Raw genomic sequence first — 13,424 nt, forward strand, 5'->3', positions numbered from 1 at the left:
AAAACGTCTCAATGTGTGTATATTCGTGTCGTCTTGCATCCATCCCGTTGTAGCCTCATGCGTCGGGTTCTGGAGACCCTTTAGCAATGGCATTTGAAGACCGCGTCAGGGGTCTTGTTACAGCGCACAATTATAATGACTCGCAGGTGTCTGGGACAAGATGTCAAATATGCGCATCTCTAAGTGTCGTGTGTGGTTGATGCGTCCAGATGCATCTCTTCACGCCTTCACAGCATTGCTGGATGGTTGCGAGGTTGCTTCAAGTTGCGACAGTGCGAGAAGGCGCGCGGGTAACCGCTGAGAAAATGCTGATTTGTTCCAGTACCATTGGTGGAAAGCTCGCTTGATCGTATGTCGAAAGCAGCAAATCCCTGAAGGTAGGCAGAGGCGCGGTTGAGTAGACTGAAGCGAGCTCAGTATTCGCGCTTTCGATGGGCGGGTTTCGTCAATCGATGGGTCGTCTTAGTCTGCATGCACTGGAGATGTATGAGCTACGTCTTGAACGAGCTGTCAATGAACGAGGTGATCAAGCTGAAGAGTGTGGGTGATCGACTTGAACGTGTACTCACATTGTGGTTTTGGCGTATGGGTTTTCGTGATCATGAAGACTCCAGGTACCTCAGATGATTGAGAATGGGAGAGACAAAGCCAGCAGTTAACGGGAAAAAGAATGGAAACAGAGTCGCGTGTAGGATTGTTGGAGGCTGAGCCAAGCAGTGGTGCGTGTTGAGGCCACTCTCCCGCCGACAGGGCGGCCTCAACCCCCGTGGGCGGCACGTTGGTATCCGGCATCGGTGCCTAGTCGCATTCAACTTGTAATTCAGACGCATGTCGTCGCTGTTTTGTCTAGCCAAAAGGTCAACAGTATTTGAAGGCATAAGCAGAATCTGGCCCGCAGCGAGTTTTGTCGAACTCAGCTCCGTATCACGTTCTTCAACGGCCGCCGTTAGAGACTACTCGAGTGAAGGCAACACCGCACGCACCAAACAGCCGTGAGCCGTTCTGGAAAGATCTGCGCTAAGCATGCTGAGTTATTGGTCAGGACAGCTAGTTGTTTCATCTCCACATGTTGTGTGGAAATGTTTACCGTGAGGCTGGTGCACAGGCTCACGGTACTCTCTTTGGATCGTCCTGACGCCACAAGGCCAGTGCTCGGAGTCCTCCGCCTGCAGCGTCCAGGAGACTCGACCTTGGCTTGCATACCACTCTTGTCCAGGGGTAATCATGAAGCATGATACGTTTGCGACAGACGTGTTGGAGAAGACAGGCTCACAACCAGAAATTTCGCCTATGGCCCCCAAAGCACAGGCTAACGCCGTCTGCAAACCCAGTATGCGCAACAACACGGGGTTTACGAAAGAATCAACAGACCGGGCCGTTACCTCTTTGCCTAGAGAATGAACCAAACAGACCAAACGCCTGTGCGCGCATCCAAGCTACGGTTGTGCTTGCCGACCTTCTCTTTCTAATCCCGCCTACGGATTGGATACTCAACGCTCGCTTCTGTTTGTTCATAACCAATACTACTTGGTCAAATCATGATGCCCAGTGTGCGCCGTGCATCCCAGCAGTCGCATGATGACTTGATGAAAGTCATGCGGTTCTAGACGGTGCAGAAGAGATGTCCAGTCAAGACAAAGTGAATGAGGAGCGTGAGTAACACTAAAAACTGCAGACAACAGGAGCCCAAGCACATCGGTGCAGGAGAGGAACAGAATGGCTCGGTTCGGTCAAGAAGCAGCTGTAATCGTTGAGGCGTTGTCGAGATCGTTTCTGGAGGGTCATCTCGGTCATGAAATAATCATTTGGTACCTATCGAAAGTAGAAGTGACTTGAAACAATGTAATAGTAATACTGTATGCCGTACCCTTTTCTTTGGGTCGAAGATCTCGCTCCGACGGTGGTTTTCTGCTGGACTAGTATCGCGCGATTGTCCACTTACACCTTCTTTTCGATAGCCTACTCAGATGGTAGACCGGCATCACTGACTACCATCCGAGCTAGGCCCTCTGTTGCTCAGCGCTTGATACCACAATCAAGCCTGGGGGGTATCACTATCCTTTCCGTCTCAAACTTCCCGGCTTGTGTCCAATACGCGCCGGGCGCGATAGTCGGCCACCGCCCGAACGAAGGGCGTTTTGTAGCATTCGAGGCTCCATTGAGCCAGCAGATAGCCAATCAGTATTCCCCACGTCCTCTGCCACCTCTGCCCCTCCGGCCTCCGCGCTTCTTGCGATCCCAGTTGCCCCTAAAGCCGCGACCGCCTTGATGGCCGTTCCTCTCGTCGCGCTCGCGGTCTTCCTCTTCTCTCCTCATCATCTCGCGCTCTCGCTCTATCCGCTCTGCCTCAAGCTCCTCAGGGCTTTTCTCTACGCGCACCTCCGGCTTCTTGAGTTCAGTCGGGAACCGTGGGTGTGCACCGTACTTGCAGCCCTTTCCTTCGGGACAGAATCCGCAGAGGTAGAAAGGACACAGCTTCTCCTTCTTGTTGTGTTTGAGTGCGCAGTATGGCCCTAGTGGACAGAAGCCTCGATCGTAATGTGGGCAGGATGGGCGCTTGGCTTCGGGGTCGATGTGGAGGTAGAGACAGTCGTCACCGTTAGAGCACGTCTGTGTTCGAGCGTAGTAGGAGCACTCGGGCATTCGTCGTAGGTTGTACTCGTGGAGGAACTCGCATGTTTCGCCCTTTTTACACAAGCCACGCAGCCAATGTTTGCATACGAGACTGGAAGTTGTTAGTCTACGAGTGAATAGATGCTCAATTACGAATCCGCATACTTGTTGTAGGATGACGAGACGTTGTGTTTGTTTGGACACCTGTTCCCATCGGGACAGTGGCCTTGAAGATACGCTTTGCATACTGGACGGTCGGGACTGAGGCCGAAGCGATATTCGCGCCGAAGAAACTCGCTGAACTTGAATGTATATTGTGGCTGCTGAGCTTCTATCGGCTTCGGTTCAGGCGCGGGCGTTGGTACGGGGTTCATAACTTCAGTCATCGCGGCGCGCTCTGACTACCTCATGTGGGTGAGTAGTATGCGATAGTCGCAAAAGGATGGGGTTGGGGTGCTGTGTTGCTGTTGTGACGTCGCTGGAGCCCGCGCGATCACCAACCTCGAAACATCAAGGGTCGCGAAATCACGTGGACGCTAGTGCTGAGGTTCATTGTTCCGGCCCGACGGCGATCACCGTACTCTCGCATCCACATCTGCAACTTACCGGATGCGTATTACATGGCGGTTACATCCCGCTCGGCCTTCGACTTACCCTGATCTACCCACTACATGTGCGTTTCCTGCGTGCCGTCGAACCGATCGTGCAACCCTGAGACCCCCACGCATACGACGCTTCACGGTGCTCACTTTGCTCTTCTCGGCCCGTAGATACGCTTTGCAGGAACTGTGATTTCTCATCAACGCGTTCGCAGTCATGATCGTTTCCAGGTTTTGCTCCCGTGCGGGGTCGTCCCTCCACCTAGTCACCATTCATGCAACACGGCGTTTGATGCTCCTTGGCTGCTATACTTCTAGCCGCTTGCGTCATGCCCTCTCCCCACAAGGATCCGGAAAGCCGTTCCTGGTCGTGTAATCAGCAGTCAATATTCCGTCTGTGTTCCGCAATAATTTGAGAAATTGTCCTCGGTTCAATATTGACTGCTTCGATACCCAGTTTCGCGTCACTATGTCCTTGCACTCCCGCTGCTATGGGGTAGAGCTGAACCGTTCTGTGGTGGACTTGATCGTTTTGCTCTCGAAGCACTAGGCCCACATTACGACGTCGAAATATTGGGAAAATTGCAACCTCGTACGCGACACAGGCCTGCTTCACGCGATCATGGATGCTTGGGGTAGCAGTTTAGTGTCTACTTGTAGTCCATCAGTTGCCAGACTGGGCCTCACCGTCTAATCCGTAGTGAAGCCACTATAGCAAGGCCTGCATGGAAACCTTCGTCCTTTCTAGGATGATTGCGCGGTCCGTCGGTCTCAAGACGATCATCCGAAGCATTGCATCACCGATGGCCTCTGGTGCCACTATTGATTGCGTTGCATTTGTATTCATATACAAGCAAGAAGTGCTTCGAATTACACTGGACAATCTCGACCTATTCCTTCGCCTTCTCTTGCCTACTAACTTCTCAGCCACATAATCTTCGACGCACACAACTCGTTCTTTTGAACTACTTACATACCTGTACATTTTCGTTACCAAGACCAAGTCTCGAAACCAAGACGAAAAGGAGCTTCCGATATCCGTCCAACTTTGATCCTTCAAAGTCCGGGTACCCGCCTATACCTGCAGGGTGTTCTGACGTGCAGCGAGCTAGGCTGTAGCTGACGACGACCGAAAATGAGCCGACACTACTTCAACCCGCCTGGTCACGACACCACTTTCTCTACACCGCTGCAAGCCATGTACTGGAACGGAGTTTACTATCCTAACTGGCGCATCTATCGCGACCAACCACCCGTGTCGCTGAACTACGATGTCATCTCGCACGTTTTCTATGCGTTTGCCTGGTACGCTAGGTGCTGGATAGAGTTACTGGGTGATAGGGCTAATACGGTCACAGGGTGAAAGATGATGGAACTGTCTACGTAAGTATGTCAGATGTACAGAAGTCTCACCGACTGACTCGCGTTGTAGCTGAGCGATGAATGGGCGGATGCTCAAATCGAGGTTCCAGGCACTGACGACATTCCTGCAACGAAGGGCTGCCTGAACTCGTTTGCTCTATTGAAGCGAAAATACACCAGACTACGGGTTGTACTGTCTGTCGGTGGAGGCGGGAAAGGCAGTGAGCCTTTTGCTGGTGTAGCTCGAGACCCTGCATGCCGTGAGCGTTTCGCTCAGTCGTCGCTGGCACTGGTACAGCAGTTTGGAATCGATGGAATCGATAGTCAGTTCTACGAACCAAGTTGAAGAGCCTCTACTGATCATGCAATAGTCGACTGGGAGCACCCTTCAGATGCCAGCCAAGGTCAGGATTACATCGCTCTTCTGGCTATACTTCGCCAGTACTTGCCAGCCCCTCAGTACACTCTCTCTTCAGCACTTCCAGCGGGCGAATGGGCCCTTCAACACATCAACCTGGGACATGCTTCGCACTATCTGGACATGATCAACCTTATGGCTTACGACTACTCTGGACCGTGGGTCAGCAAGTGCGGACACCAAGCTCAACTCTTCACACCACACATTCCGCACAGTCCCGAGGCCGCAATATCGTGCCACTCAGCTGTCTCGTACATGATGCAGCAAGGTGTCCCAAGACACAAGATTGTCATGGGTGTGCCAGCATATGGCCGCAGTTTCACCGGAACCCGTGGTATAGGCCACTCGTTCTCTGGGCAGGCAGGAGAGGAGGGCACATTCGAGTACCGAGATCTACCACGTCCGGGTGCGGAAGAGCACGTAGACGAGCAGCTGGGCGCAGCCTACTGCATTGGTGGTGACGGAGGCCTGGTCACATACGATACCCCGCACACAGTCAGGATGAAGGCCAACTACGTGCGTCAAAACGGACTAGGTGGACTCTTCTATTGGACCGGCACAGGGGATGCAAGCTCGCTCACACAGAAAGATCGCAGTTTAGTCTACAACGGATTCTTGGGTCTATTCCCGCAATAGTGCCTGGGTCGTAGTGGTAAGCCCCACGTTTAAAAATTAAGTGGTATCCAAATGTATTTATGGACTGTGGTGTGTATGAGTGTAGTGTTTGTACTCTGTATACGTTCAAAGGCGATGTTACCACACGTCAGGGTGCTCTAGCGCGATGAGCTCGGACCTCGGAGTACGGGACCCTGATTGAGGACGCGTGGGATATTGGCTTGTGAGGCATGGGGGACGTCAGGCAATTGCCAATAATACCAAACTGTGCGTACTGCGTCCTAGATAGATAGGATATCTCTCGTCTTAATTTACACCCCGGCCGTGCCTTCCTTGCCGCTGCGACGACTGCAACCGTGTACCGCGAGCGCATGCCATTGACGCGGACGCCCGCCGAACCACATGCCTGCGCCCTCCACCTCGCTGGAATCTAGTACGCAGTCCCAGTAACACCCACAAGCATGGACTCCGCGCTGACGCTCAATGCAGCTTCATACGACCCCATCGATCACCTGAACGCCATCTTTTCCCACCCCGCCGCGCTCTCGTCCGTTTCTGCCACGTCGGACACCCTCCGCAGTTACCAGCATGACCTCGACGAAGACATCGCGGGCGTTGTCGCCTCACAGTCCACTGCCGATGCCGACAGCGTGCAGCGCATCCAGGCCGCCAAGGCAGAGCTGGCTGACCTCTTCAAGAAGATCGAGAGCGTCCGAGAGCGGGCCATGCAGACGGAGCAGACCATCACCGAGATGACTGCAGACATAAAGCGCTTGGATAGCACCAAGAAGAACCTGACGCTCTCCATGACGGCGTTAAAGCGCCTTCAGATGCTGACGACGGCATACGAACAACTACGGAGCCTCAGCAAGTCGCGGCAATATCGGGAATGCGCACAGCTTCTACAGGCTGTGATACAGCTCGTGGCACACTTCAAGAGTTATCGCTCGATAGACCAGATCGCAACGCTGAGTCGCAACGTGGCGGATGTGCAGGGCGAATTGCTGGAGCAGGTCTGCGAGGACTTCGAAGTGACATTCGCCAAGGGCGAAACAGCCCAACGGAAAGGCATGCTGGCGGAAGCATGTCTGGTCATTGACGCGCTCGGAGAGCACGCTCGCACACGGCTTATCAACTGGTACTGCAATACGCAGCTTCGCGAGTACCGCCAGGTCTTCCGGGGCAATGACGAGGTGAGCCACTCGCATCTGTACATGGCAACACCCCGCTAATAACAACAGGCTGGATCCTTGGACAATATCGGGCGAAGATACAGCTGGTTCAACCGGATGATGAAAACATATGATGTCGAACACGCTTCCATCTTCCCAGCCTACTGGAGAGTAAACGAGATGCTGGCCAACTCGTTCTGCGAAGGAACCCGCGAAGACTTCAAGTCTATATTACAAAAGGCTGTACGGAGAGGCGATGGGCAGAGTCTGGACGTCGAACTACTCCTTTCGTGCTTACAGGAGACGCTGGACTTCGAACACAGCTTGGAAAGGCGGTTCTCCAACGAGGTGCGTGAAGACGGTCTATCACATTGGAACACGTACTCATTCCCCAGCAGTCACGTTCTTCGATGGACACAGTCGCTTCTAAGGACGACCGTCCACATGGCTTTAGTCAGGCCATCTCTGAGGCTTTTGAACCCTACATGAGCCTCTGGGTCGAGTCTCAAGACAAGTAGGTTACACGCAAATGTCTGTCGAACACGATGCTGACTCTGTAGGCAACTTGCCAACCTTATGCCAAAGTATCGGCAACAACCCCTGCGCAATCCAGAAGAGGATTTCTCGCATCAAGCTGTAATACCCTCGTCGACAGAATTGTTCCAATTCTATCGTATGACGTTGGCGCAATGCGCCAAACTCTCGACTGGAACGAGGTTACAGGAGCTATCTATGACTTTTGCCAAGTACCTTGACCAGTATGGCCAGCAAGTGCTGTATTACTTCCTTAGTGAGAAAGCAGGAGCACAAGGACCATCTGTCGAAGACGCCATCCTCATTCTCAATACTGCAGATTATTGTTACATGACCTGCAACCAACTGGAAGAGAAGATAAGAGGTCGCATAGATGAAGAGTTCAAGGAAAAGGTCGATTTGCAGAGCCAGGCCGACGCCTTCATGGGTATCGCTAGTGCGACAGTCCGAATGCTTGTCCGGAAAGTGGAGATCGCGTGCGAGCCTAGCTGGAGGGAGATGCGAAATACGCCTTGGGCAAAGCTCGAGAGCGTTGGCGATCAAAGTTCCTACGTGGGAGAGCTTCTGCGTAACGTGAAGGAGAGATCTGGAGAAATCCTGAAGTTTCTTCACAAACAGCAATATGCGCGAGCTTTCAGCGATAACCTTGTCGACTTAATGGCTTCCATCTACATTGCGAACATAGTGCAGTGCAAGCCGATCTCCGAAGTTGGCGCGGAGCAGATGCTGCTAGACTCGTACGTGCTGAAGAAAGGCTTCACGGAGCTACCCACGCTCAATGAAGAGCCTGGCACAGCACCACCAGCAAGGTATGTTCCGAGACCCTCCTGTTTAGCGTAACGTAAGGCTAATCTGTTCATCAGCTTCATCAAACGTGTAAACCAGTCAATGTCTAAGATCGATCCCCTCCTCAAAACACTCCAAGTCCGCCCCTCGCCACCAGAGGCCCTCGTACAAGCCTACCTCATCCACATTGCCGACAAATCGGACACCAACTTCAAGAAGATCATGGATCTCAAGGGCATTCGCAAGGCTGAGCAAACTCAGCTCCTCGACCTCTTCTCTGCCTTCCGCGCATCGCCCAACCATGAAAACCTGGTGCAGAATTCGCCTTTCCTTACTCCACTGCAAATCCAGACGGGAGGTAGCGTTGGGAGTGCGGCGGGAAGTGTGATGGGCACGATGGGCACACCAAGTCTTGGTGGAGGCAGGTTTGACGCAACAGGTCTGGGTAACATGCTTGTCAATGCGGCCAGAGATGGTGTTGATCGATTCGGTAGTCCTGCGCCGGGTCAGCAGCAGCAGGCTGGAGGTGCTGATGGGGGCGCAAACCTGGAGAGTAATTTGAAGAACATTGGCAAGTTCTTCAGAAGAGATGTCGGAGGGTTTAGAGGGTTTGGACGCAGTGAAGACGGACGATAGACAGGCTTACAAGACGCGCCCGCTGTTGTATATCGATAGAGACTCGGGGCAGTAATACGACAACATGAAAAGAAGATGTATTCTAACATCGATGGGTATCAAAATCCGTATTCCACACCGTATCCATAACTTGGCCTCTTCAAGACACAAACAAGGACTCTCCATCATCATGTTCTTCTTCGCCCTCAGGTTCCCTCATGTAGACATCGTCACTTCCGATCAGCCCTTCACCATCACTTATCACCATGGCCTCTCTCCGTCTCCTCCTGAGATCCCTCTGCGAACCACTCCCCATTCCAGGCTGCTGAACGACATCCCACCTGAACCTGTTGTTGGGTAAGAACGCATCATCCCTCCAGACACCCATGTCACCCAGCAGATTGAAGGCCAACTGGGCGCGATGCAGTACTTCTCCGTCTGCACAATACAGGTCTTTGATAAGCAGGTCCTTGGCAGACTTGGAGGCGTAGAAGCGTGTACATAGGATCTTAGTAGCCGAGGCGCGGATATCGTTGTTGTGACTCGTCGCCAGTGTCAAGAGGGAGCTTGTCTTAATCGCATCTTCTTGGTGGGTGGGCGGTCCGGAGGGGATGGCGCGGCGCTGCTGGGGGATATTTTGGGGGTCTCGGATCTCGGTGAGGGTGCGGATGTGGTTGAGGCCGTGGGAGACTTGCTTGACGGCTATGAAGGTGAAGACGCCTGGGAGATGCACATGTGGTTAGCGGGGCTGATGGGTTGGTGGAAGAGGGAGTTGTACCAAGGCCGAGCCAGAGCCAGTGGTCGGGGATGTTGGATGCCATAGTGAGGGATAGTTGGTCATGACGTGAGGCCTATGGCGGCGAGGCTGGAAGCATGATGCGGTCGTCGAGGCAGTTGCGCGCGGGCAGTCATGGCGCTCGTCGCGTGTGAAAGTGGGGCGCGGCTCACAGGTGGCGCTAGACCAGGATCACCATGCCCGAAGTTTTGGCTCTCGAAATAATTTCAGGTCGACCATCTCGAGCCGCCCACGAGCCTCGCAACGCCGAATTCTCTATCGGAAGGTCTCCAGGCTTTCGGATACCCACAACGATGCCGCCGTCCCAGCTGAAGCGGCTAAAGGCCTCCCTGCGCGAACAGGGCATCACCGGCCCGCAAAAGTCGAAGAAGCAGAAGAAGTCGCAATCCAAAAACGCCGACCACCACGAACGGAAAGCCTCTGCGCTCGCCTCGATTCGCGAATCCTTCAATCCCTTCGAGTTCAAGCACCTTGCGCGCCCCCACAAGCATGAGTACGTCTCTGCGCAGGCTGAGAATGCCCCCAAGAAGATCCTCGGCCGGCCTGGCGTTACGAAGAGCGCGGGCGAAGAGGCACGAAGGAAGTCGCTGCTTCCGGAGATGCATCGCAAGAACAAAGTCGGAGGCATCCTGGATAGGCGGATAGGCGAAGATGACCCGACAATGAGCTTGGAGGATCGTGAAATGGCGCGCTTCGAGAGGGAACAGCAGCGCAAGAGAGGTGGCAATGTGTTTGACCTCGAGGACGATGCCGATGAGGTGGAGCTCACCCACGGCGGACAGTCTCTTCGTTTTGACGACGAGATTGGAGAGGAAGACTACGACGCGGCTAGCATTGCTGGCTCAAGCGACGGCGAAGATGGCTTCTTGAAGAAGAAGAGGCGGAGAGACGATGACGATGAAGACGGCGAATTGGATGGCGAAGCGGCTGCAGATCAGCCAGAGAGGAAGAAGAGCAAGGCAGAGGTCATGAAGGAAGTCGTGGCCAAGTCAAAGCAACACAAATACGAGCGCCAGGCGCAAAAAGAGGACGACGATGAGCTGCGCGACGAACTCGACAAGGACCTCAACGACGTGCTGTCTGCCCTGCGAGGACACATCAACAAGAAGCCCGAGCCCGAGAAGCCAAAAGACCCCCAAGTCAACGAGTTTGGCATGAACGCCGACCGCGCCGCGCTCCTCGCTGGAACCACACAACAAGACAAGGACAGAGAATACGATAAGCGCGTGCGTCTGCTGATGCAAGATGAGCGAGCGAAGCCGACGGAGCGAACGAAGACGGAAGAGGAGAAGGCCAAGGAAGAGGCCGACCGCTTGAAGGAGCTCGAACAGAAGCGGTTGAAGAGGATGCGAGGAGAGCCAGTCAGCGATGACGAAGAGCCACGCAAGAATGGTGTCGAGGAGTCAGAGGAGGATGAAGATGAAGACGAAGACGACCTTGCCGACGATGCTGCCGAGTTCGGTCTGAAACTACCAGGCCAGCTGCGACCAGAAGGCGTTGAGGATGAGGACGACTTCATCATGGACGACGATCTCGTGGCTACCGACTCGGAAGCAGACATGTCTGATGATGAGTCTGATGCCGGCTCTGCGATCGACGACACCATGGCCATGGACGAAGAGGATGCAGACTTCTTGAAGCACGTCATGCCAGAGCGGAAAGAACAGCCCAAGGCTGTGAACGGCGTGCTTACACTTGCTGCCGAGCCTTCGTCAAAATTGGCCTTTACATACGCGTGCCCGCGGTCTCACGAAGAGCTGCTGAAGGTTTTCAAGGACGTTGCTCCCAACGACACCTCCACTGTCATTCAGCGGATACGTGCGCTCTACCACGCTGGACTGCATCAAGAAAACAAGCACAAGCTTGCCGACTTCGCATGCGCACTTGTTGATCACGTCTCCTACCTATCGAACCAGACACCAGCTGCGTCGCTGGCTGTCATCGAAGCCATCATCCGCCATATTCACTCCATGACACGGTCATACCCAGTTCAGATTGCCACCAAAATCCGACAACACTTGAAACAGCTTCAGGTATCAAATGACCCAACTCCAGGCGATCTGGCTCTACTTGCAGCTATTGGCTCCATCTTCCCCACTTCTGACCACTTCCACCAAGTCGTCACTCCCGCCATCACTCTCATGGCTCGTTGGATGGGACTCACCTCACCTGCCTCTACTAGAGATGTTGCAACCGGTGCATTCATCGGTGCGCTATGTCTCCAATACCAAAGGCTATCCAAGCGATACATCCCGGAGTTCATCCGCTACACCGGACTGTCTCTCAAATCAGAGCATGCTACACCCACTCTCCTATCAGCCCATAGCAAGAACGTCATCACAGCCGCTGAACTCTGGAGCGCCTCCACCGCCTTCATCGAGATCTTCACCCCGCTGCTCGCCCCCCTCAAATCCGCAAACCAAACCTCCACCCACCAAAACCTCCTCGCCCGCCTCTCTCTCGCGCGCTCAAAACGACGACCCCTCCTCCTGCACCACCACCGCCCCCTCCCCATCAAATCCAGCATTCCCAAATTCGAAGAATCCTTCGATCCCAACCGCCACTACGACCCAGACAAGGAGCGCTCGGAAGCCAAGAAGCTGCAGAAGGAGTACAAGCGCGAGAGGAAAGGTGCGCTTAGGGAGTTGCGCAAGGATGCCAACTTTATTGCGAGGGAGACGCTCAAGGAGAAGAAGGAGAAGGATAAGGCGTATGAGACGAAGTATAGGAGGCTTGTGGCGGAGATTCAGGGTGAGGAGGGGAGGGAGAAGAATGCTTATGATCGGGCGAAGAAGGCGAGGAAGAGTGGTAGATAGGTGGTTCTGTTGTGGAGAACGGGACGGGAGGGAGAGGAGTGCATTTGTTATGGCGTTGACGAGTTGGTCGCTTTGTTGCGGCAATGGAATGGTACCGAGCATTGGACGTGTCTGCCACCGTTTCGTGCACGGGATGTTTATATGTGCAGTACAAAATGAAGTCACCTTGACGTTAGTTCCTAGCTTACGATCTTTATAATACTGGTAGAGGGCTGTACCAGACTTGAACACATTTTCGATGATACCCAACGGCCTATATATTCATCTTGATGCTGAATGACGTTAGTTCCTGGGCGCACAGTCACATATTCACTGGAATCAAAATGCACACGTTCTTGAACTAGCACCGCTACTCAATCGGGCTACCGCTATGTTTACCTCGTAAGCCTGCGTCGTCCGCTCACTGCTCATTCTTTTGAACCGCACACTCTCAAGTTATATACCACCTCAAACTATAACCTTGGCCTACGTCCAAATAAGATCCGAGGCCGCTGCATCCATGTGCGAACTAATGTATGCTCTTGAGAACACCCCCATCACCTCGCCGACCCAGACTGACATCAGCAGAACCCTTCGCAACCAACGCGAATCTCCGCTTCTCCGTCTCCCAGCTGAGCTACGTAATCAAATATACGTCTACGTACTAGGCGGCCATGAAATCCGTACAGAAAGTCGTCCCCACGGCTATAATATGTCCAGTCATCCTCCCATCCAACTGTCCTCCTACAACAAAGACGATTGGAATCGACCACACCACTTCCTCGCGCTCACAGCCACTTCGCGACAATTGCGATCCGAGACAACATGGCTACCCTTCAAATTAAACACTTTCCGGGCCCACCACAATCGTGGCTTCAAGCATTTCCTCTGGACTCTGACGTTTCAGCAGCGCGACGCTATTCGTACTATTCGACTGATGAAAGTGAACTATTGTTACTCTCCTCCGCGTACCGAGTCGGCGGCTGCGTTTTTGTTCCAATGTCGGCATTTGCTTAATGGTCTTGAGAAGCTTATCAATGAGCGGACGGATGAGAGTGTTGGGTTACATGATGAGGTGCCGGTGATGGGGTGTCGTTGGTAGAGAATATGGTGGGGGAA

At 53.6% G+C, this 13,424-nt stretch overlaps 5 protein-coding genes across 5 annotated transcripts; 3 read left to right on the forward strand and 2 right to left on the reverse strand.

Moving 5' to 3' along the window:
* Positions 1-2,178: 2,178 nt before the first annotated feature.
* On the reverse strand, positions 2,179-2,999 carry J4E84_008968 (uncharacterized protein; the record flags this gene model as incomplete). The annotated part of the gene is made up of 2 exons (XM_049391534.1): positions 2,179-2,725; positions 2,779-2,999. 2 exons carry the CDS (start codon positions 2,997-2,999, stop codon positions 2,179-2,181), a joined length of 768 nt encoding a protein of 255 aa, XP_049240662.1.
* A 1,348-nt stretch (positions 3,000-4,347) lies between these two features.
* On the forward strand, positions 4,348-5,628 carry J4E84_008969 (uncharacterized protein; the record flags this gene model as incomplete). The annotated part of the gene is made up of 4 exons (XM_049391535.1): positions 4,348-4,517; positions 4,571-4,595; positions 4,645-4,897; positions 4,946-5,628. The coding sequence occupies 4 exons, from the start codon at positions 4,348-4,350 to the stop codon at positions 5,626-5,628; spliced, it is 1,131 nt and encodes a 376-aa protein (XP_049240663.1).
* Positions 5,629-6,068: 440 nt separating this feature from the next.
* On the forward strand, positions 6,069-8,735 carry J4E84_008970 (uncharacterized protein; the record flags this gene model as incomplete). The annotated part of the gene is made up of 5 exons (XM_049391536.1): positions 6,069-6,800; positions 6,849-7,127; positions 7,178-7,293; positions 7,340-8,122; positions 8,177-8,735. The coding sequence occupies 5 exons, from the start codon at positions 6,069-6,071 to the stop codon at positions 8,733-8,735; spliced, it is 2,469 nt and encodes an 822-aa protein (XP_049240664.1).
* A 139-nt stretch (positions 8,736-8,874) lies between these two features.
* On the reverse strand, positions 8,875-9,535 carry J4E84_008971 (uncharacterized protein; the record flags this gene model as incomplete). Its single annotated transcript, XM_049391537.1, has 2 exons — positions 8,875-9,434; positions 9,493-9,535. The coding sequence occupies 2 exons, from the start codon at positions 9,533-9,535 to the stop codon at positions 8,875-8,877; spliced, it is 603 nt and encodes a 200-aa protein (XP_049240665.1).
* A 268-nt stretch (positions 9,536-9,803) lies between these two features.
* Positions 9,804-12,326, forward strand: J4E84_008972 (uncharacterized protein; the record flags this gene model as incomplete). The annotated part of the gene is made up of 1 exon (XM_049391538.1): positions 9,804-12,326. One exon carries the CDS (start codon positions 9,804-9,806, stop codon positions 12,324-12,326), a length of 2,523 nt encoding a protein of 840 aa, XP_049240666.1.
* Between the last annotated feature and the right edge of the window lie 1,098 nt (positions 12,327-13,424).

This window comes from Alternaria hordeiaustralica (genome assembly GCF_023758085.1).
Source record: "Alternaria hordeiaustralica strain BMP 2776 chromosome Unknown scaffold_25, whole genome shotgun sequence".
In the NCBI taxonomy this organism is placed as follows: Eukaryota; Fungi; Ascomycota; class Dothideomycetes; order Pleosporales; family Pleosporaceae; genus Alternaria; species Alternaria hordeiaustralica.